The sequence below is a fragment of the Crocuta crocuta genome, unplaced genomic scaffold, assembly GCF_008692635.1.
Source record: "Crocuta crocuta isolate KB4526 unplaced genomic scaffold, BGI_CrCroc_1.0 scaffold30, whole genome shotgun sequence".
Lineage (NCBI taxonomy): Eukaryota > Metazoa > Chordata > Mammalia > Carnivora > Hyaenidae > Crocuta > Crocuta crocuta.
This window is the reverse complement of record NW_027528345.1, coordinates 10,703,662-10,728,150: the sequence shown is the minus strand read 5'-3', so window position 1 is coordinate 10,728,150 and position 24,489 is coordinate 10,703,662. Positions and strand designations below refer to the sequence as shown.

The 24,489-nt window shown below is 36.8% G+C and overlaps 1 protein-coding gene across 1 annotated transcript in view; it reads left to right on the top strand.

The window, feature by feature from the left end:
* The window catches only part of FAM186A (family with sequence similarity 186 member A), an 82,197-nt gene that overhangs the window by 32,825 nt on the left and 24,883 nt on the right, over positions 1 to 24,489 (top strand). Inside the window, exons 3-5 of the mRNA XM_077753672.1 lie at positions 10,800 to 11,016; positions 11,950 to 12,120; positions 20,787 to 24,484. Coding sequence (XP_077609798.1) covers positions 10,800 to 11,016; positions 11,950 to 12,120; positions 20,787 to 24,484 — 4,086 coding nt within the window. The remainder of the gene's footprint in view (positions 1 to 10,799; positions 11,017 to 11,949; positions 12,121 to 20,786; positions 24,485 to 24,489) is intronic.

The following is a 24,489-nucleotide window of genomic DNA, read 5'->3' as shown; positions in this document are numbered from 1 at the left end:
CTGAAACTACTATAATACTGTATGTTCATTACACTGGAATTTAAAGCAAAATATTTTTTAAAAATTTCCTAAAATCCGCTATATAAAAAGTAAGAGTATACAGCTGAAATTAATAATTTATTTTATCCCAAATACTATCATTTCAACATTTAATCAATATAAAAATTATTAATGAGATATACATTGTTTTCATTATTGAGTCTTTGAAATCCAGCATGTATTTTGCACTTATAGCACATCACAAATTGCATAATAAATTTTCATTTAGAAATACTTGATCTAATTAGATTTCATAAAATTTACTTGAAGAGGTAGATTCACATATCAAGTTCTTTCAAACATAAAATTTTTCCAATAAATGAATTAAGTGTTAGTTTTAAATTTTGAATTAGTTTAATTTAATTCAAAATGCATTTTCTGTCACACTTGCCTATTACAGTTGTTCAATAGCTACATGTAGCTAGTGGCTACCATAATGGATAGCACAGCTCTAGAAAAACTCTTACATATATGCACCAGGAGGAATGTTCAGAAATGTTTCCATCATCATTTATAAAATCAAAATACAGGTAACAAACAAATACAGGGATGAACCAATGAATAAATAAATTATAGCATATTAAATAGATGTCAATGGAAATGAGTGCACTATAGATATACACTTCAACATGGATAAACTAGAAAATACAATGTTGAGGGGAAAAAATAAGTCACACAAGTATATAGAGAATGATTCAAGAACAGGCCAAATGACACCATTTATTGTCTAGGGATATGTGCATGTGTGTCTGCTGTAGGGGAGGCAAAACTTCACTTCTATCCATTTTAGGTTTTCAGCTAGGGCTCTTTAAAAGACAGATTAACACGGGGCGCCTGGGTGGCTTAGTCGGTTGAGGGTCCGACTTTCGCTTAGGTCATGATCTTGCGGTTCGTGGGTTCGAGCCCCACGTCGGGCTCTGTGCTGACAGCTAGCCCAGAGCCTGGAGCCTGTTTCAGATTCTGTATCTCCGTCTCTCTCTGACCCTCCCCTGCTCACGCTGTGTCTGTCTCTCTCTCTCCTAGAAATAAATTTTAAAAAAAAAGACAGATTAACAAAAGATAAACAGTTTATTAACATGTATAGTTTGAAGCGCATAGAAGAAACCTAAACAAAGAGTAACTCAACACCACTTACAGTAGCATCTTCAACAAAGAATAATAAATCTGTGGATAGATGACAGGACAAAGGAAAGCAATGGTGGTGAACTGTGGGAAGGGTACTAGGTACCAGATTATTTTGGTGCTTATAAGTCTGTCTTCAGTAAAAGAGTTTTATCCTGCCTTTAGGCAGAAACAAAGTAGGGTAGAGGGAGATTTTCCTGAATTTGTTGCTTCTTAATTGCCTTTGGCCCAATAGTTTTTATGTCAAAGAGACGTATTTTGGGGTGACATATTCTGGTTTCTCTCTACTAAAACAAATTTCTATAAAACAGGTGGTATAAAACAACAGACCTTTATTCTCTCACAGTTCTAGAGATCAGATGACCTGGACACTGGGTCTGGTCACTGGGACTGAAACCAAGATGTCGTCAGCAAGGTTGCATTCTCTATGGACTCTTCCTCGGGGAGAATCCATCCCTTGCTTCTTCCAGCTTCCGGTGGCTGTCAGCATTCCTTAGCTTGGCCACATCACTCCAATCTTCAAGGCCAACAACTTCAAATCTCTCTCTGCCCCATTTTCACAACGATCTCGACCTCCCCTTCCCCCTTATAAGGACACTTGTGATTGTAATAAGACTCATTGAGATAATTCAAAAACTGTCTCTTCACCTCAAGATCATTAATTTGATCACATCTTAAAAGAACCTTTTTGTGGGGAATAAATTTAAGAATTATCTAAGCCTGCACCAACAGGTTAACAAGGTTTAGGATGATAAGGGCCAAAGCACCCCAGGCTAGTCATTAAATAAAACAAAGCATAGGGTGGAAAGCTGCTGCAGGGAGGAAGTGCCCAAGGTTAGCTAGTGAGATGAGTAACTTATCTTTAAAGCTGTATGTTCCATCAATCTTAAACTTTAAAGATAACAGCTAATTAGCTGTATTGTCTACAGGAAAACACTTTCCATCTGGCTCCAGTATATCTTTGTGCTTTGATCTCAACTTCAAATGCCACTTGTCCCCCAGACTCTTTGCTTCTTACACACACAAGTTAATGGTCACTACCTGATCATTTTCTTCTGCACGTTCACCACATATGTAAAATCTTGAGAGCTCAATAAATACAGAGACAAAACTCCTGTTCAGAGGCTCATGTCCTCCCAAACATTAGCCTCTCTCATTTTCATTTCTGCATCTGCTCTCTTGCTGGACAAGAGAGAACTCCAGACTCAAAGTCTGTGACACCTTTATCCATATGAAGTAACATTTACACATTTCAGGGACTATGATCTAATACCTTTGGGGGTAGGTCATCATTAAGTCTATTATGGTACTAAAAGCACAGAGAACAAAATTCAGGATAGTAGTTATCTCTTGGCATTGGGAAAGGGATACATACAGTTGCTATGGGTGGGGGGGGACAGAGGCCTTTAAAGATATTGTTTCTTCAGCTGGACAATGGGTACACAAATGTTCATTTTGCTTTTGCTATTATTACTGGCATCTAGGTTCTATTCTATCTTACTCTGATTAGATGCTAAAATTATGGTGATTTCTCTACCCACCCTGTCATTCTCTTTTACTCCTATGGCAATAGTAAGTACCTAATAACTAGTTGAACTTATAGTGTTTCCTGTGTTACCTATGGTAAATGTTTATATATAGATTATCTCATTTAATCCCCATGAAAATCCAATATAGATAGGTATTATTCATAATTCTATTTCAAATATGAGAAAAATGTGATTTTTGAGGCTTGCCTTTTTAATTGGAGGATTTTTAAATTAAGATAAAATTTATGTACAATAAAATTTACCCTTTTGATGTCTTACTCTGAGAGTTTTGACAGAAGCATACAGATGTATAACCATCACCAAAATCCAGATTTAAAATAGTTCCATCTTCTCAAAATGTTTCTTTGCCTTTTGTAGTCTACCCCTCCCCCAGTCCCAACCCCTGGCAGCCATTAGTTTTCTGTACCTATAGTTTTCCCTTTCCTGAATGCCATAAATCAAATCACCCTACGTAGTCATTTGAATCCATGTTAGCATAAAGTATTCATTCAGCATTTGAAGGATATTTTGGTTGTTTCCAGTTTAGAGAAATTATGAATAAAGTCACTACAAACAGTCATGTATTAGTTCTTGTATAAATACAACTTTCATTTATCTTGAGTGAATACCTAGGAATACCATTCCTAGGACCATACATATGGAACCATACATTTGTAAGAAATTGCCAAACTGTTGTCTTAAGTGGCTTTACTATTTTGCATTTCCACCAGCAATGTATGAAAGTTCTAGTTGTTCTATATCCTTGTCTGTGCCTGGTGTTGTCATTATTTATTTAGATCTTTGATTTCTTTCAAAGAAAGAAATACATTCAAATACAATGTTTTGTATTTTTCAGTGTACAGATCTTGCGTTTATTTTGTTAAATTTTTTACCTACGTATTTCATGTTTTTAAGTGTAATTGCAAATGACAGTTTGATTAAATTTCAATTTCTAATTTATTGCTACTTCATAGTAATACAAGTTTTGATATTTGTATACTGGTCTCCTATCACGTGAACACGTTGATGGTAGTAGGTTTTTTGTAGGCTCTTTGGGAGTTTTTACATAGACAATGTTTTTGTCTGTAAATAGAAGCCATTTTACTTCTCCCTTTCCAATTTTTCTTCTTTTATTTCTTTTTCTTACCTTACTGTGATGGGTAGGACCTTCATACAATATTGAATAAAAGTGATTAGAGCAGAATCCTTAGAGCACTTTAGACTTTCACCATCAGGTACGATGCTAGCTGTAAATTTTTTTGTAAATTCTCTATATCGTTGTGTGTATATATCATATTTTGTTTATCCATTCATTAATCAACGGACACTAGCGTTGTTTCTACCTCACTGATCTTGTAAGTACTGCTATGAACATAGGAGTACAAACATTTGCTCAAGTCCCTGCTTTTAATTCTTTTTTTCCACTTTTAAAAAATTTAATTAATTTATTTAAATTTAAGTTGGTTAACATACAGTGTAGTATTGACTTCAGGAGTAGAATCTGGTGATTCATCACTTACATATAACACCCAGTGCTCATCCCAACAAGTGCCCTCCTTAATGCCCATCCCCCATTTAGCCCAAATCCCCACCTACCTCCCCTCCAGCAACCCTTAGTTTGTTCTCATATTTAAGAGTCTCTTATGGTTTGACTCCTTCTCTGTTTTCATCTTATTTTTCCTTTCCTTCCCCTATGTTCACCTGTTTTGTTTTGTAAATTCCACATATGAATGAAATCATATGGTATTTGTCTTTCTTTGACTGACTTATTTTGCTTAGTATAATACACTCTAGTTCTGTCCACATTGTTGCAAATGGCAAGATTTCATTCTTTTTGATTACTGAGTAATATTCCATTGTGTGTTTACATATATATATACATATCTATATCTGTATCTATATATGCATATATATATATATAGCACATCTTCTTTACCTATTCAGCAGTCTATGGACTTTTGGACTCTTTCCATAATTTGGCTATTGTTGATAGTGCTGCTATAAATATTTGGGTTCATGTGCCCCTTTGAATTAGCATTTAAAAAAATTTTTTTAAATATTTTTATTTATTTCTAGGAGAGAGAGAGAGAGAGAGAGAGAGACAGCGTGAGCGGGGAGGGTCAGAGAGAGAGGGAGATACAGACTCTGAAATAGGCCCCAGGCTCTGAGCTGGCAGTCAGCACAGAGCCCGACGCGGGGCTCAAACCCACTAACCACGAGATCATGACCTAAGCGAAAGTTGGACATTCAACCGACTAAGCCACCCAGGCGCCCCTAAAATTTTTTTTAAATGTTTATTTATTTTTGAGAGACAGAGAGACAGAGTGTGAGCAGGGGAGGGGCAGAGAGAGAGGGAGACACAGAATCTGAAGCAGGCTCCAGACTCTGAGCTGTCAGCCCAAAGCCCGACGTGGGGCTTGAACTCATGAACCGTGAGATCATGACCTAAGCCGAAGTTGGCACTTAACCAACTGAGCCACCCAGGTGCCCCTGAATTAGCATTTTTGTATCCTTTGGATAGAAAACTAGTAGTGCAATACAACCCAGCAATTTCTTTAAATTCTTTACATACCCTCAAGTGGTATTGCTGGGTCATATGGCAATTATATTTTTAATTTTTTGAGAAACCACCATACTGTTTTCCATAGTATGCACCATTTCATATTCCCACCCACAATGCACATGGGTTCCAATTTTCTATATTCTCACCAACATTTGTTATTTTCTGTTTGGGTTGTGAAGTAATACCTCATTATAATTTTGATTTGCATTTCCTTAATGATTATGATGTTGAGCTTCTTTTCATATGTTTGTCAGACATTTGTCTATCTTTTTTTTTTAATTTTTTTAATGTTTTATTTATTTCTAGGAGAGAGAGAGAGACAGCGTGAGCAGGGGAGGGTCAGAGAGAGAGGGAGTCACAGACTGAAACAGGCTCCAGGCTCCGAGCTGGCAGTCAGCACAGAGCCCGACGCGGGGCTCGAACCCACGAACCGCGAGATCGTGACCTAAGCGAAAGTCGGACGCTTAACCGACTAAGCCACCCAGGCGCCCCTTGTCTATCTTTTTTGAATGTCTATTTAAATCCTTTGCCCATTTTCAAATTGGGTTATTATTGTTTTAATATTAAGTTGTAGAAGTTCCTTATGTAATATGAATATTAACTCTTTATCAGAGGTATGATTTGCAAATATTTTCTTTCACTTTTAAATCTGTTAATTGTGTCCTTTGATTCATAAAAGTTTTACATTTAATTTAGTCCAATTTGTCTATTTTTACTTTTGTTGCCTATGGTTTTGGTGTCAAGTCCAAGAACATTGTCAAATCCAATATTGTGAAATTTTCCCTCTCTGTTTTCTTGTTTTACAACTTTAGGTCTTACGCTTAGGTTTTTTAATCCACTTTGAGTTAGTTTTTATACATTCTGTAAGATAATGGTCCAACTTCATTCTTTTGCATGGATCTTCAGTTTTCCTAACACCATTTGTTGAAAGACTGCTTTTTTTCCCATTGAATGATCTTGGCACCCTTATCAAAAATCATTTGACCATATATGTAAAAGTTTATTTCTGGGCTCTCTATTCTATTCCCTTGGTCTATATATCTGTATTTATACCAGTATATTGTTTTAATTACCATTGCTTTTGTACTAGGATTTAAAGATGAGAAGTGTGTGGAATGCCTGGGTGGCATTGGACTTTGGCTCAGGTCATGATCTTATGGTACATGAGTTTGAGCACTGCCTCACTGGCAGTGCAGAGCCTGCTTGGGATTCTCTCTCTCTTCCTCTCTCTTTGCCTTCCTCTTCTCTCAGGATAAACTTTTTTTTTTTTTAATGAGAAGTGTGTGCTCTCCAATTTATTCTTCTTTCTCAAGACTATTTTGGGTAGTCAGCGTAACTTGAGACTGCATATGAATTTTGGAATGGATTTTTCTATTTCTGCAAAAAATATCATTGGCATTTTGATAGGGATTGCATTAAGTCTGTAGATTAGTTTTAGTGGTATTGATGTCTTCACAATATTAAATCTCCCAACTCATGAACATGGAATGTCTTTCCATTTATTTGTATTTTCTTTCATTTCTTTTGGTAATATTTTGTAGTGAACATTACAAATGTACAAGTCTTCCACCTCCTTGATTAAGTTTATTCCTAGTATTTTATTCTTTTGATACAAACATAAATGGATTTGTTTTCTTAATTTCCTTTTAAGATTGTTCATTGTTGGTGTATAATGACACAAATAATTTTTGTGTTATTTCATATCCCACAACAGTTTTTTCATGTGTGGAATCTTTAGGATTTTCTACATATAGGATCATATCACCTGATATAATTTTATTTTCTCCTTTCCAGTTTGGATGTCTTTTATTATTTCTTTCTCTTGCCTAATTTCTCTAGCTAAAACTTACAGTAGTATGTTGACTACAAGTGGTGAATGTGGGCACTCTTGCCTTGTTCCTGACTTTAAAAGGAAAACCTTTCAATCCCTCATTATTGACAATATTACCTCTGGATTTTTCATATATGGTCTTTATCATGTTCAGGAAATTTCTTCCTATTCCTAGTTTTTGTAGGTTTTTATAATGAAAAGGTGTTGAATTTTCTCAAATGCTTTTTCTGCGTCAGTTGAAATGATCATGTGGGGTTTTTCCTAGCATTCTGTTAATTTGGTATATTTCTTTGATTGGCTTTCATATGTTGAAGCATTCTTGTGTTCCAGGAATAAATCTCACTTAGTCATAATGTATAATAGTTTTAATGTGCTGTTGAATTGTTTGAGAGTATTCTGCTGAAGATTTTTGCATCAATATTCATCACGGATATTGGTCTATAGTTCTCTTTCTTTTTTCTTTCTTTCTTCTTCCTTTCTTGTGGTGTCTTTATCTGGTCTTGATATCAGGGTAATGCCGGCCTCAAAAAATTGAGTTATGAGGCGTTACTGCCTCTTTACACAGTTTTCTAGAAGAATTGATGAGGAGTTGGTATTATTTTCTCCTTTACCACTGTGCTATGTGCTAGTTTTTAGTGTTTTTTTCATCATTTGGCTTATCAAACTTTTTCTCCACTCTCCTGTGTTCCTCACTTAGATTTTTGCTGCAATTACATCTTTCTTTCTTCCTCCTTCCTTCCTTCCTTCCTTCCTTCCTTCCTTGAGCTGACAGCTCAGAGCTTGGAACCTGCTTCAGATTCTGTCAATCTCTCTCTCTCTTTTTCTCTGCCCCTCCCCAACTCATGCTCTGTCTCTCAAAAACGAATAAATGTTAGAAATAAATAAATAAAATATTTTAACATCCCTTTTATTCCTGAGGTAAAATGTGTAAATTTCGTCCAACTTCACCAGAAGACATAATAAAGAAGTAGACAGAGGCTTGTACCTAAATGTAGAATTGAAATAAATGTGAAGGCTATGAATGCAGGTTGAGACAAAAGCAGGTTTATCATACAGATATTATAAAGCTAATAACGTTAGTGCATTGCTGTTGGTACTATGATGTTTCAGAATGGCAAATTTTATTGGAGAAATTCTAAAGAACATTTTTCCTTTGATTTACATAATATTTGCATTCTTGGAAATTTCAGTATATAATTAAACTAGGCAAAAAATACTTTGTTTATATTTTTAAAGGAGTAAATTTCTAGACTTAAATAATTATAAACAGGTGTTTTTCTTTTTACCTACATGAATGTCTCATAAGACAGTCAAAATTTATGCGGGTTTGGGCCAGTTTTTCAATGTGTAGACTATCCACTGCACTATAAAATGAGCTAGCATTCCTTTGCACCTTTCACTGAGTATCAATAAAAACTTCCACTCAATTATTGTTACAACCACTAATGATTCCCCAAATTCCCAAAGACACATATGAGGTAGTACTTTACTTTCCTATTGAGAATACTGGTATAAAGTGATAAAAGAAATTTGCTGATATATTATTGAGAAGGCGAGGTAATGAAATAAAAGTTTTGTTCAGGAATATCTGATACCTGCTTTCCATCGGTGAGGGCTGAGTAAAGAAAAAATCAAAAAAAGAACTTCCTTTTATTTATTTGACTGTTTACAGCAGTTGTTTATAAAGCATTTTCATACATGTTATACATCTCACATCAACTGTAAATTTAGTATCTCCACAATTTTAAAAAGTTTTTTATTTTAATTCCAGTATAGTTAATATACAGTGTATAAGTTTCAGGTGTACAGTATAGTAATTCAATTATTCTATGCATTACTCAGTGCACATCATGATAAGTATACTCTTTAATCCTCATCTCCTATTTCACATGTCTCACCATCCACCTCCTCGATGGTAACCAACAGTTGGTTCTCTAAAGCAAAGTCTGTTTCTTGATCTCTTTCTCTCCTTTTTCCTTTTTTTGTTTGTTTCTTAAGTTCTACACAGGAGTGAAATCATATGGTATTTGTCTTTGACTTATTTCACTTAGCATTATATTTTCTAGCTCCAGCCATGTCATTGCAAATGGCACGATTTCATTCTTAAGGGTGAATAATATTCCATTANCAATATTTTTGTTCTTCGAACCCACGAGCAGGGAAAGTGTTTCCATTTCCTTGTGTCATCTTCAATTTCTTTCATCAATGTTTTATAGCTTTCAGAGTACAGGTCTTTCACCTCTTTGGATAGGTTTATTCCTAGGTATCTTATAATTTTTGGTGCAATTGTAAATGAAATTTTCTTAATTTCTCTTTCTGCTGCTTCATTATTAGAGTTGCATTTCTAAATACAACAGATTTCTGCACATTTGTATCCTGAAACTTTACTGAACTGATTACTGGTAATAGTTTTTTTTTTTTTTTTGAGTCCTTAGGGCTTTCTTTTTTTTTTTCTTTAAATTCATTTATTTATTTCTTTTTTTAACATTTATTTATTTATTTATGTACTTCTTTATTTATTTTACTGTTTCACTCATTCTTGAGAGAGAGAGAGAGATAGAGACAGCATGAGCGGGGGAGGGTCAGAGAGAGAGGGAGACACAGAATCAGAAGCAGGCTCCAGGCCTTGAGCCAGCTGTCAGCACAGAGCCTGAAATGGGGCTTGAACCCATGAACCGTGAGATCATGACCTGAGCTGAAGTCGGGTGCTCAACTGACTGAGCCACCCAGGTGCCCCAATGTTTATTTATTTTTGAAACAGAGAGAGCATGAGCAGGTGAAGGGCAGAAAGAGACAGAGACAGAATCCAAAGCAGGCTCCAGGCTCTGAGCTGTCAGCACAGAGCCTGACATGGGGCTTGAACTCATTACCTGTGAGGTCATGACTTGAGCTGAAATCAGCCGCTTAACCGACTGAGCCACCCAGGTGCCCTCATTTATTTTTGAGAGACAGAAAGAGAGAGAGAGGGAGCACAAGTGGGTGATGGGCAGAGAGAGAGGGAAACACAGAATCTGAAGCAGGCTTCAGGGGCTGAGCTGTCAGCACAGAATCCAATGCAGAGCTTGAACTCACAAACCAAGAGATCATGACCTGAACTGAAGTCGAAGGCTCAACTGACGGAGCCCCCCAGGTGTCCCCTTAGGGTTTTCTGTATATAGTATCATGTCATATGCAAATAGTGACAGTTTAATTTCTTCCTTACCAATATGGAATCCTCATTTCTTTTTCTTGTCTGATTGCTGAGGCTAGGACTTCTAGTAGTATGTTGAATAAAAGTGGTGAGAGTGAACATGTTTGTCTTGTTTCTGATCTTACAGGAAAAACTTAACAGTTTTTCACTATTGAGTATAATGTTGGCTATTCATATATGGCTATTATTATGTTGAGGTACGTTCCTTCTAAACCCACTTTGTTGATGGGTGTCTAGGTGACTCAGTTGGTTAAATGTCCAACTCTTGGTTTTGGCTCAGGTCATGATCTCACAGTTTCATGGGTTGGAGCTCCGCATCAGGCTCTGTGCTGACAGTGCAGAGACTGCTTGGGATTCTCTGTCTCCCTCTCTCTCTGCCCCTCCTTTATGTTGTCTCTGCCTCTCTCAAAATAAATAAATATACTTAAAAAAATAAACCCACATCATTGAGAGTTATGAACAGATGTTTAGTTTTGTCAATAAACTGAGAACTTATTAATATATTCCCCCTTCTTATTTTTATAGGACATTAATATGCAGCTGACTAACATACTGCTCAATGTGCAGCGGATAGTAAATCGCTACACTGCTGATGAGAATGTGCGCTCTGGAAGGAAAATCTCCTTTGTAGAATATAAGAAGCGGAGAATAAATTTCCTGGATAAAATAGTTACTTATGCTAAGAACACTGAAATTAAAGAAAAGACTCTTTGGTGCATCCTGGCCTGGTTGGAAGAATGGAGTAAGTTTTCAGTGGTGGTTCAAAGAAAAACCACTAAGTTAATGAAAAAGAGAACAGGATCTATATATAAAATTTAAAGGGTTAATCAGACTACCTTAAAAGAAGACTAAAGAGGTTATTCAGAGAATAATTGTCTACTGTTTCAGTAAGAATAAAGTAAGAAATATATAGTCTTGCTTACTTAGTGCCAGCTATTTCAGGCTCCTTGTTTCTCTTCAAGCACACCAGCATGCCTCTGCCCAGTGTCTTCATGCTAACTATTCCTTTGCCTAGAACACTCCACCAAGTAGCTCATTCTCTGATTATATCTCACTTAAAAATGTTGCTTTCTCTGACCATCTCCATTCCTTATTCTCTGGCACTGTCCATTACTCTTTATTCTTTATTTTTGTCTGTAGCATTTCTTACCATTTGCCATACTATATAATTAACGTTTATATTTTTATGTTTTGTGTGTCTCCTTCCCTAGAACACAAGCTGTATGAAGTCAGGGAATTTGTTTTATTCAGTGTTGTATCCTCAGCATCTAGAACAATACATAAAAAAGGAGACATTTGGTTGAAGGAAAGAATGAATAAACTAAGAATACAAAAAGAAGAATTTCATTAAGTTGCAAGAAATCTCATGTAATGAAGGTTTTAAAATACAGATAACTTATGAAAGGAGTTAATTGAGGTTTAGTTCCTCAATATTAAAACACATGTTCACATTTTAGTTACCAGAGTATTTCCATGTCCAAGATTTACTATTCAGCTTTCTATTCCAAGTCACATCCTTTTCCATTTCTTCATAGAGAAAAGCTTCAGGACAGCAATAAGTGCAAGATATCTATATTCCTCAATTCTACAGTATGGAGTAGTTAGCCAATATTATAAGCCTATATGATTATAATCATTTTTCTGCACAAAAATATTTTTTTTTACTCTCTTCAAGATGCCATTTTGTCTGAGATGACTGCAATTGATATTGAGGAACACCATCACTGGATAGCAAAAATGGAGTTTTTGCCAGAAATGTTCAAAGCTATTGAGAACAATGTCAAGATACTGAGTAGAATTAGTGTATCTTTGTTTGAAGAAAAGAAGAAACAAAAGAAAAAAATAAGTAAGGGTACTTTAAGACATTGGAAACAGATTTGACTTTTTCTAAAAAATGGCTTTATTAAGGTACAATTTCCATACCATAAAACTCATATATGTTAAATGTACAATTCAATGACTTTTAGTAAATTTAAAGTTGTGTAGTTATCAAAACAATTTAAGTCAATTTTTTAAAGTAGGTTCCATGCCCATTGTGGGGTTTGAAGTCATGATCCAGAGATCCAGTGTCACATGTTTTACCCACTGAGCCAACCAGTCACCACCTCCACCACCCCCTCTGCCACACACAATTCTAGAACATTTCCTTCATCCCAAAAAAGATCCCTCATGCTCATTTGTAGTCAATCCTCACTCCCACCCCAGTTTCAAACATATACCAATCTATTTTCTGTCTCAATAGGTTTGCCTTTTCTGGACACTTCATAAGATGGAATCATATTATATGTAGTCTTTTATATCTGATTTCTTTTATTTAAATAATGGTTTTGAGGTTCAGCCAGGTTTTAGGATGTATCAGTAGTTTCTTCCTTTCTATGTCCAATTGTATATCATTGTTTGTATACACTACATTGTTTATCTACTCACCAGTTCATGGACATTCAGATTATTTCTACATTTGACTTTTTAGAAAAAAATTTTAATGTTTATTTATTTTTGAGAGAGAGAGAGAGAGCAGGGGAGGGGCAGAGAGAGATGGAGACACAGAATCTGAAGCAGGCTGCAGGCTCTGAGATGTCAGCACAGAGCCCGATGCGGGGCTCAATCACATGAATTGTGAGATCATGACCTGAGCCTAAGTCGGACACTCAACCAACTGAGCCACTCACTCCCCTCACTGTGGTTTTAAATTGTACTTCCCTAAAGACTGAGGATGTTGAGCATCTTTTCAGGTGCTTATTAGACAGTCCTATATTTATTTTGAAGAAATGACTATTCAGATACTTACCTGTTTCTATTATTGAGTTTTAAGAGTCCTTTATGTATTCTGAATACAAGTCCTGAAACATGATTCTCACGGATGCCTAAATGGCTCAGTTGGTTAAGTGTCTGACTTCAACTCCTGTCATGATCTTGCAGTTCACGGGTTCAAGCCTCATATTGGACTCTGTGCTGACAGCTCAGAGCCTGGAGCCTGCTTCAGATTCCGTGTCTCCCTCTTTTTCTGCCCCTCCCCTGCTCTCTCTCTCTCTCTGAAAAATAAACATTAAAAAAAAAAAAGAGGGGCACCTCAGTGGCTCAATTGGTGAAGTGTTTGACTTTGGCTCAGGTCATGATCTCGTGGTTCATGAGTTCGAGTCCCACATTGGGCTCTGTGTTGACAGCTCAGAGCCTAAGTCTGCTTTGGATTATGTGTCTCCCTCTCTCTCTGCCTCTCCCTGACTCGCATTTTGTCTGTCTCAAAAGTAAACATTAAAAAAAAAAAAAAAGAAAAGAAATGTGATTCTCACATATTTTATCTCGATCTGTGGTTTGTCTTTTCACTTTCTTAATGGGGAATTTGAAGCCCAATGGTGTTTGATTTTGATAAAGTCAAATCAATTTAGCAATGTTTTCTTTTATGGTTCATGGTGTTAGTGTTGTATTAAACACTTGTATTGGGGGTGCCTGGCTGACTCAGGAAGAGGAGCATGCGACACTTGATATCAGGGTCATGAGTTTGAGCCCCTCATTGGGTATAGAGATTACTAAATAAATAAATAAATAAATAACTTAAAACAAACAAACAAAAAAAAACTTGTATTGGTCAGTTTCAACCAGAGAAGCAGAACCAGTAGGAAATTATCTGTAATCTACATATCTAATAGCCAATGCAAAGTATTTTGTGGAACATACTTTGTATTCTTTCAATTCTTTTACATTTATTGGGACTTGCTTTATAGTCTACCATACGGTCTATCTTGGAGAATGTTCTGTATGTGCTTGAAAAGAATATATATTTTGCTTTTGTTGGGTGGAGTGTTCTACAGTTGGTTTATATTGTTGTTTTAATCTTCTATATATATCCTTATTGATTTTCTGTCTAGTTGTTCTATTATTAAGAATGGGATATTAAACTTTCTAACTCTTATTATTGAGTTAGCTATTTCTCTCTTTAATTCTCTCTGGTTTTTCTTCCTATATTTTAAGGCTCTGTTATTAGGTGCATATATGTTCATAATTGTGATAGTTTTCTGATGAACTGACATTTTTATCATTATAAAATGTCCCTCATTGTCTCTAGAACCTTTTTTTTGTCTTAAAGTCTATTTTGTTTGATATTAGTCAATTCTTTCCAGCTCCCCTGTGGTGAATGTTTGCAAGATTGAATTTAAGATGTGTTGCTTATCACTGGATCTTGTTGGCTTTTAAATATATATATATACACACACACACAAATATACACATACACATAAAATTGGGCAATCTTTCACTTTTGAGTGCTTAATTCTTTCATATTTAATGTAATTATTGATATGGTTGGATTTATATCTGCTATGTTGCTGTTTATTTTCCATGTCTCATCTCTTTGTTCTCCTGTTCTTCTTTTACTACTTTGTGTTAAATAAGTATTTTTTAGTGTACCATTTTAATTCCATTTTCCCCCTATTTTGGGGGAGTAATTTCCTTAGTAGCTCTTTAGGGATTGCAGTACACATTTTAAATTATCACAATCTGGAGTGCCTGGGTGGCTCAGTTGGTTAAGCATTGGACTGCTGATTTTGGCTCAGGTCATGATTTCACTGTTGGTGAGTTTGAGCACTGACAGCGTGAAGCCTACTTGGGATTCTTTCTCTCCCTTCCTCTTTGCCTCTCCCCCTTTCATTTTTTCTCTCTCTTAAAATAAATAAACTTAAACATATTATCACAATATGTTTCAGATTAGTACCAACTTAATACAAGCAAAATATAGAATTTTTGCTCCAATAGCTCCATTCTCTTCCCCTCTTTTGGGTTTTGTTATATATATTACATTTTTATGTATCATAAGCCCAACAATATAGTTCATAATTGTTTTATATGGTTGTCTTCTTAATCAGTTGAGAGAGGAAAAGAAAACATATTTTTAACTACATACACTGGTGCTTTTTATTTCTTTATGTGAATTTGAGTTATCCTCTGGTATCATTACTTTTCAGTCTGAAGGGCTTCTTTGCCTTATTATAAGACTGCAGTAAATTCTTTCCATTTTTGCTTATCTGGAATGTCTTTATTTCACTTTCATTTTTTGATAGTCTTTATTTTTGAAGGTAGTTTTAAATTTATAAAAAAGTGAGAAAATAGTACGGAGAATTCCATATATCTCCATAGTTTCCCCTATTACTAATATATTACATTAGTATGATACATTTGTTATAATTAACAAACCAGTATTGACACATTATAAACTAAAGTCCATAATTTATGGACTGTAGTAATAATTCCTTGTTTTTACCTAATGTCCTTTTTTGTTTCAGGATCCCATCCAGGGTACCTAATTACATTTAGTTGTCATGACTTCTTAGGCTTTCTTGGATGTGACAATTTCATAGACTTTTCTTTCTGTTTGATGTTCCTGACACACTGGAGGAGTATCAGTCAGATCTATTACAAGATGCTCCCGTACTGGAATCTGTCTGGGGTTTTTCTCAAGTTTACTCTGGGGTTTTGGATTTGGGGGAGAAAGATCACAGAGGTAAAGTACCATTGTCATCATATAATTTCAAGGGTACATATTATTAAATGACTCACTGTTGATCTTGATCACCTGGTTAAAGTAGTGCTTGTCTGGTTTCTCCACTGTAAAGTTACTCTTTTTCTTCATTTTCCATATTTTGCTTTTAAAAATGAGTCTATATATCAGCCCACACTTAAGGAAAGGGGAGGTATGCTCCCTTTCTTTTAGGATGAATATCTACATAAATTATTTGAAGTTCTTATGCACTATAATTTGTCTCTTCTTCCTGATTTATTAATTTATTCAATTATTTATATAAAAATGAACTTAGATTTTTTTTGTACTTTGAATTATAATCTAATCCTACTATATTTACTTGCTCAAGTTGTTCTAGTTTTGGCCATTGGGACCTCTTTCAGTTGGTTCCTGTGCCCCTTTAACATAACCTCATTGATGTGGTTTTTTCTTTTTTCTTTTTTTAGCACTCCCCTACTTTCTGGCACTATAAGATGCTTCAGGTTCATTTTTAATATGTCCTGCCCCAATCCAAGAATCTGTCATTTCTCCAAGGATTTTTGGTTAGTTTTAGTGGCGAATAGTATTAAAAAGTAAGGTCTGGTTGCTAGGTGTGTTCATTGCTACTGGGGTGTCATTTCTGTTCAGTCATTTCTCTCATTTGACAGAGGAAAAAAATATATGTATATGTATATATGTATACACATATGTGTATTGTATATAATACATACATGTATGTATGTATGTGTACGTGTGTGTGTAGAGCCAATGCATTTACGCATATTTATTAATAGGTATATGTATTATCATCTGTAACTACTTTTTTAATGTTTTATTTATTTCTGAGAGAGAGAGAGAAAGACAGGGTGAGCAGGGGAGGGTCAGAGAGAGACGGAGATACAGAATCTGAAGCAGTCTCCAGGCTCTGAGCTAGCTGTCAGCACAGAGCCCGATGTGGGGCTCGAACCCACGAACTGTAAGATCATGGACCTGAGCCAAAGCAAACGCTTAACCAACTGAGCCATCCAGGTGCCCCCATCTGTAACTACTTTAAACTAAACATAAGTTCATAATGATTCCTCTAATTTTAATTCATTATCACACATAGATCATTCCAGTTTCTTCCCCTTGCTTATCTATAAATTATGACAAACAATAAGAAACTTGCTCCTACCATCTACTTTACTTAATTGTTCGATTCCAATATATATGCATAATATTATCAGAATTATTAGCCCATACCCTAGCAGGAATTAACTTATCAGCTAGTGCACAGCACTTATGTGCAGTTCCCTTTGTCCTCAGTCTTACAGACTCCATTCATTTCCAGTTACTTATAGGTCAGCACTCTCCCAATCTCCTCATTCCTTTCAGTGAGGTTGTGTCATACATTTCTTATATTATTAGATTCTTTTATCATAGTCTACATTCTTTCCTGGGATCCCCTGACTTCTTAGATAGGTACATAAAAAATTTGCATACATTAAGTTTCACTCTTTGTGCTATAGAGTTCTACTGGGTTTGACAAATGTATATTGTCATGTATCCACCATTATAGTATCATATATAATAGTTTTTCCACCCTAAAAATGCCCTGTGATTCACTTATTTATTCTTCCCCTCTTTCCCCAAGCCCCTGATAACCACTAATTTTTTATGTCTCCATAGTTTTGACTTTTCAAGAATGTCATATAATTGGAATCGTGTAGTATGTAGCTTTTTCAGACTGACTTCTATCACTTAGCAATACACATTTAAGGTTCCTCCCTATCTTTTTGTGGCTTAATAGCTTATTTCTTTTTACTGCTGAATAATAATATTCCATTGTGCAGATGCACCAGTTTGTTTATGTGGTTGCTTCCAGGTTCTGGTGATTAAGAATAAAACTGCTATATGTACATATATATATACATATACGTATATATATACATTCTTGTGGACATAGGAGCATGATTGCTAGATCATTTGATAAGACTACATTACTTTGTAAGGAACTGCCAAACTGTCAGGTACAAGTAGATGTACCATTTTTCATTCTCACCATTTTTCAACAGGAGTTCTTGTCACTCCCTGTCCTTGTTAGCAATTGGCATTATCAGTTTTTTGGATTCTAGCCATTTTCATAAATGTGTAACATATCTCATTGTTGTAATTTTCAATTCTGTCTTTTTTCAAGTTTTTACTTAAATTCTAGTTAGTTAACATATAGTATAATACTGGTTTCAGTAGTAGGATTTAGTGATTCATCACTTACATATAACACCCAGTGCTTATCACAACAAATGCCCTCCTTAATACCTATCACCTATTTAGCCTATTCCTTACCCATCTCCCCTCCCCTCAGTTTGTTCTCTATAGTTTATAGTCTCATATGGTTTGTCTCCTTTTCCATTTTATTTTCTCTTCTTTCTCTTATATTCATCTGTTTTGTTTCTTAAATTCTACATGAGTGAAATAATATGGTATTTGTCTTTCTCTGACTGACATTTCACTTAGCATAATACACTCTAGCTCCATCCACATTGTTGCAAATGAGAAGATTTCATTCTTTTTTGGGCTGAGTAATATTGCATTGGATATATATCCCACATCTTTATCCACTCATCAGTTGATGGACAACTGGGGTCTTTCCATAACTTGGTTATTGCTGATAATGCTGCTTTAAACACTGAGATGCATGTGTCCCTTTGAATCAGTATTTTTGTATCTTTTGAGTAAATATCTAGTAGTGCAATTGCTGGGTCATAAGGTAGTTCTATTTTTAACTTTCTAAGGAACCTCCATTCTGCTTTCCACAGTGGATGCAATAGTTTGCAATTCTCTAATGACAGATGACACTGAGCATCTTTTCATATCCTTAGTTGCCATCTATATGTCTTATTGCTTGCCTTCATTAAAATACATCTATGGTACTTTTAAAGTAGTTATTTCAGGGAATGGATGTGATAGAAATTCTTTAATACATTTAGAGAAGTGTTGAAAAACATATGGATATAGGAGTGTTCACAGCAAGCCACCTTGACAGGAGTGTTAGTTCAGTGAATAATGTAATATATTTAGAGAACTGTTTAAAAGCACATGCAATAAGGATGGTTCAAGAGCTATATGTGCATACTACTTTGAGAAAAGTGCTATTTCAGGGAATGGATGTAATAGAAATTCTGTAATCCATTTAGAGAAGCGTTTAAAGACACTTATAATGAGGATGGTTATGGGAATTGCATGTGCATGGCACTTTGGGAAGAGTGTTATTTCAGGGAATTGATATTTTATCTTCATTTTTTGAAGGATAGTTTTCCTGGATATAGATTCTTGGTTAGCAGTATTATTCTTTCACCACTTTGAATAGTCATCCCACTGTGTTTGGGCTTCTTGTTTCTAATAAATAGTAAGCTGTTACATTTACTATGGCTCCCCTATGCTTTGATTTTTTTTAGTCTCCTTTGATTGTGAACAGTTTTTTTTACCTTTTTGCTTTAAAGATGTAAGGCTTAAACTCATGAACCATGAGATCATGACCTGAGTTGAAATCAATAGTCAGATTCTTAAACAACTGAGCCATCCAGGCACCCCTAAAACTGGACATTTTAGATAATATATTATAGCAACTTTAGATTCTGACTCCCCCTATAACCCCAGGATTTCTTTTTGCTCCTTTTTTGGTTTGCTTTTTAGTGACTTGCCTGGACTAATTTAGTGGAGTCTGTCTCCCCAGCAGTGTGTGGCTGTTGATATCTCTTTTCAGTTATTTTTCTTTTTTCACTTCCACTTTTTTCACTTTTGTTTATATTTTAAAGCTTGAATTCCTAAAGGTCACCTTTGGGTCAGCATAGGTGAGTGGTCAATAATTGGCCAATCATTAAGTGATCCAGATTGATCCCGTAAGGCTTCTATTCTTTGCTAATGGGTCTGTGTGTGGGTTAGGGAAGTATTGTTTTAGACAGTGTCCCTAGGCATGTTTATTTCCCTGCTTTATTCCAGATCAAATCATCCCACTAAGGCAGTAGAGCTTCATAGCCTGACTCACTCTTGCAGAACTACGAGGCCACAGGGCTTGGAGGAGTTGGAAACAGAAGCAGCTCCAGGCTAAAACATCACAGACTTCCAGTTCTTACTGAAGTTTAGTAGTTTTTCTTGAAAAAAAATGCTTACCAATTTGTTGTATGCCTGTAGTCAATTTCCAAAGTCCTAAAATAGTTTTGTCAAGTTGTATCATTGCTTTTTCAGGAAAAACATTTGCCAAGTTTCTCATTCAGCCATTCTAGAAATCCCTTCAAATGTTTGACTTTTTTTCTGCTCTTTTGTGACTCTTCTGAAAGAACCAAGATTAAGTGTGATTCAGAAAAGTGAGAAAAGAAAGACAGGAATGCAAGAAAGCAAATGGAAAGCACCAAGAATAATCAAAGCCAATTGAAAGTTTAGCTCATATTATTCTAATCCCAAACTTATATATGAAGATAAGCTGAGATCATAACTAAAGACAAAATTTTAGAAGTAAAAGTTCTAGGTAATTGTGGGAAAAATAATACTATTTATTTTGGACGCAAAAAAATTTTTTTAAAGATTTTCTTTTTAGGGGCACCTGTGTGGCTTAGTGGGTTGAGCATCTGGCCCTTGATTTCAGCTCAGGTCATGATCTCAGAGTTGTGAGATTGAGCCTTGCACTGGGCTCCATACTGAGTGGGGAGCTTGCTTAAGATTCTCTGAAAGAAAGAAAGAAGGAAGGAAGGAAGGAGAGAAAGAAAGAAAGAAAGAAAAAGAAAAGAAAAGAAAAGAAAAAAGATTTTAAGTGATCTCTACACCCAACGTGGGGTTTAAACTCACAACCCTGAGATCAAGAGTCACATACTCTATGTGCCAGTCAGGTGCCCCATTGAAGCCAAAGCTTTCTGATGAATCTTTTTTCTATAGCTTTCTATAATTTGGGCTAAATTCCTTAGGCTTTAGCATAGATAGAGCACAACACAGAAGACAAAAATTAAATCTCATTATTTTATGTTTTGTGGTTTTTTTCCCTCTAGCATCTAGAGGTACTCTATGGAAATCTTGGAAAGAAAGAGTTATAAAGCGACCTGCAACAGCTCATGCTTTAAGACCAGATCAGATGATTAGTGATGAATTTGCAACAAATACAAAGGTTTCAGAAATTCAAGATATGCTACAGGAACTCATAAACACTGCAATGTTCAATAAACTGGAAAATAATGCTATTAAGTATATATCATCAACAGTAGTAAACCTTTCTAAAGCTTTGAGTACACTAAATGATGAAGTAAAAGTTTTTAACCTCCAAAGTGCTACTATGTATATAAATGAGACAAGTGAAAAAGAAAAAGAGGTCTCTCTAAAGATAATACAAGATCTCAGTGAACAAAATGAAATACTTCAGCAGAAACTTCAAGATGCAGAAGAAAAATATGAACAATTTATTTGGTCCAAAGGTGTTGTAGAACACCAAGTACGTATAGCATTACCCACATCAACCTTAAAAGTGTTGCCTGAGCTTTCTCCACAATCATCCATTGCCATTAGCAAAGAGGACATAGGAAGCAGTATGGAAAATATTTTGGTTAAAGAATTTGAAAATATTATGGACGAGGCCCAAACAAAAGGGACCAAATCCTCGGGAATCAAGTGGGACTCAGCATTCTCACATATAGCCCCAGTTGAAATGACTCCAGATTTAACTGAACAGCAATATCCCTTACCTGAAAAAAAACAAAAAGAGTCTTCTAAAGGTATCAGTGAAGAGAACGTATCACAGAAAGAAAAGCAAACTGAAAGCTTATATATGCATGAGACCTCTGGATCACATCTGAGTCATGATGAAGGTAAACAGAGAGTCTCACAGCCCAACCTTGATCTCCACTTGGAGCTACAGGCACTGGAAAAGGATAGAAAAGAAATGAAATCCTTTTCTGAAGCCAAACCAAAGTCATTCACTGTATCAAGAAGTCACGATGTCCCTGCTGATTACCCTTCTACTGACACAAAAAGACAAAGTGGCAAAAATGGAATAGGTGGTATATGGGAAAGACTCAGGAAGGCAAAACCTGAGTATTCACATGAAAAAAGCCAGATTTCTTCAGAGAATATAGAGGAACCCACCACTGAGTCAATGGACAAAGAGAGCAAAAGTGAGATGAGTAGCCAAGCAGAGCAATTCTGGTTGACTCAACGTGGTTATTCCTTTGAGAAAGTGAAAACAAAAGGAAATAAAGACCAGATCTCTCCAAGAACCGCCACAAGCAAAGAGGGAAGATCTGAGGAGGACATCATAGCCTTCGCCAAGGAAGTCAAGTCTCATGAACTTGTTAAGTCACAATCTAGGATAGCAAAATCTTCAGAATCTACCAGAGTTCTAGAAAGTCCAGATGGCAAAAGTGAAGAGAGTAACCTAGAAGAATTTCAAAAAGCTATAATGGCTTTCCTAAAAGAGAAAATTGATAACATAGGAAAGCCTTTGGATAAAAAGACTGTGCCAAAAAAGGAGTTATTATTAAAAAGAGCAGAGGTTGAAAAACTAGAAATCATAAAGGCAAAAGTAGAGGAATATTTCCAAACTGTGGCTGAAACTGTGGCAAAAATCTTGAGAAAATATAAAGGTATAAAAAACGCAGAACAAGTTGGAGAGAAACCTATGAAACAAAAAAAAGAAGTCTCATTTATGCCAGGATTGCATTTTCAGAAGCCAATTAGTGCAAAAGCTGAAATAAGCACCTTACTCTCATCTAACAGCATGGACCCATTAATTGGCAATCTAATACAAATGATCTTGACTGAAATAGAAGGTGAAAAAGATGCTCCAGTAGCCTCAACAGTAGGGAGAGACCACAAGGAAAAGGAAAAACAGAGGCGGGAGGAATATTTGCAAAAAGGTCAAGAAAAAGTATTTGTTAAAGGTCTCAAACACCATTTGCAAGAGGAGGGGAGTTTCTGGAAGAAGAGTTATGAAATGATAAATAAAAAATTAGAGAAGGAAGAGTCATGGCTCCAAATGAAGGAGAGAAAGCAAAGGCAACAGAAGCAGGAACAGTGGCAAGAAGAGGAAGTGTGGAAGGAACAACAAAAACAGGCTGAGCAAGATGATGAGCAAATGCAAAGAAAAGAGGAGGAAAAATATCAGAAGCCAAAACAGCAGCAGCTGGAAGCATGGAATCAAAAAATGAAAGCACAAGTAGTACCCTTTGAGAAGGAGGAACAGCAGATGAAGCCGGTTCAGAAGCAAGTGAGACATCTGAAGCTGGAAACAAATAGGGAGAAAGAAGAGAAGCAGAAGCCAAGGAGAAATGTAGAGGACCATGAACGGCAGAAGAAGAAAAAACCAAAGGATCAGAGGAAGATCAGCTCTGAAGAACTAGAAAAGATGTTCAGCCAAACTTCAGTGACATTGTCTCCCAAGTGGAAGAGCATACGGAAAGTAGTATCCCAGTTACACCAAAGGAAAGAGTTCCAGGGGCATCTTAAAACGTTAGAGAATCTTGCTGATGGAAAGCACCCCATACCAATCACTCCTTCTCCAGCCACACAATCATCATCACCTGGGGCCTTTCCAATTTCTGGACTGCCTTCCACAAAGACCCTCACTTTAACTCCTCAACAGGCCCAGGCACTGGGAATCAATCTTACCCCTCAGCAGGACCAGGAAATGAGCATCACTGTCACCCCTAAAAAGGCCAAGGCATTGGGGATCACTCTGACTCCTGAGCAGGCCCAGGCACTGGGGATCACTCTCACCCCTCAGCAGGCACAGGCCCTGGGAATCACTGTTACTCCTGAGCAGGCACAGGCACTGAGGACCACTGTCACTCCTCAGCAAGCCAAGGAACAGGGGATCACTCTCACTCCTCAGCAGGCCCATGAACTGGGGTTCACCCTCACTGATAAGCAAGCCCAGGCACAGGGGATCACTCTCACCCCTAAGGAGGCACAGGCACTGGGGATTTCTCTCACCCCTCAGCAGGCCCGTGAACTGGGGTTCACCCTCACTGATAAGCAGGCGCAGGCTCAGGGGATCACTCTCACCCCTAAGCAGGCACAGGCACTGGGGATTTCTCTCACTCCTGAGCAGGCACAGGCACAGGGGATCACTCTCACCCCTCAGCAGGCCCATGAACTGGGGTTCTCCTTTCCTGATAAGCAGGCCCAGGCACTGGGAATCACTCTCACCCCTCAGAAGGCACAGGCACTAGGGATAAATCTCACTTCTCAGCAGGCCAAGGAATTGGGGATCACCCTCACTAATGAGCAGGCCCAGGCCCAGGGGATCACTCTCATCCCTGAACAGGCCAAGGAATTGGGAATCACCCTCATTGATGAGCAGACCCAGGCACTGGGAATCACTCTTACCTCTCAGCAGGCTCAGGCACTAGGGATCACTGTTACTCCTCAGTGGGCCCAGGCACAGGGGATCACTCTGACAACTGATCAGGCCCATGAACTGGGGTTCACCCTCACTGATAAGCAGGCCCAGGCACAGGGAATCACTCTCACCCCTCAGCAGGCACAGGCACAGGGGATCACTCTCAACCCTCAGCAGGCCGAGGAATTGGGGATCACCCTCATTGATGAGCAGGCCCAGGCACTGGGGATCACTCTCACCCCTCAGCAGGCTCAGGCACTGGGGATCACTCTCACTCCTAAGCAGACCCAGGCACAGGGAATCACTCTCACTCTTCAACAGGCCCAGGCACAGGGGACCACTGTTACTCCTCAGCAAGTCAA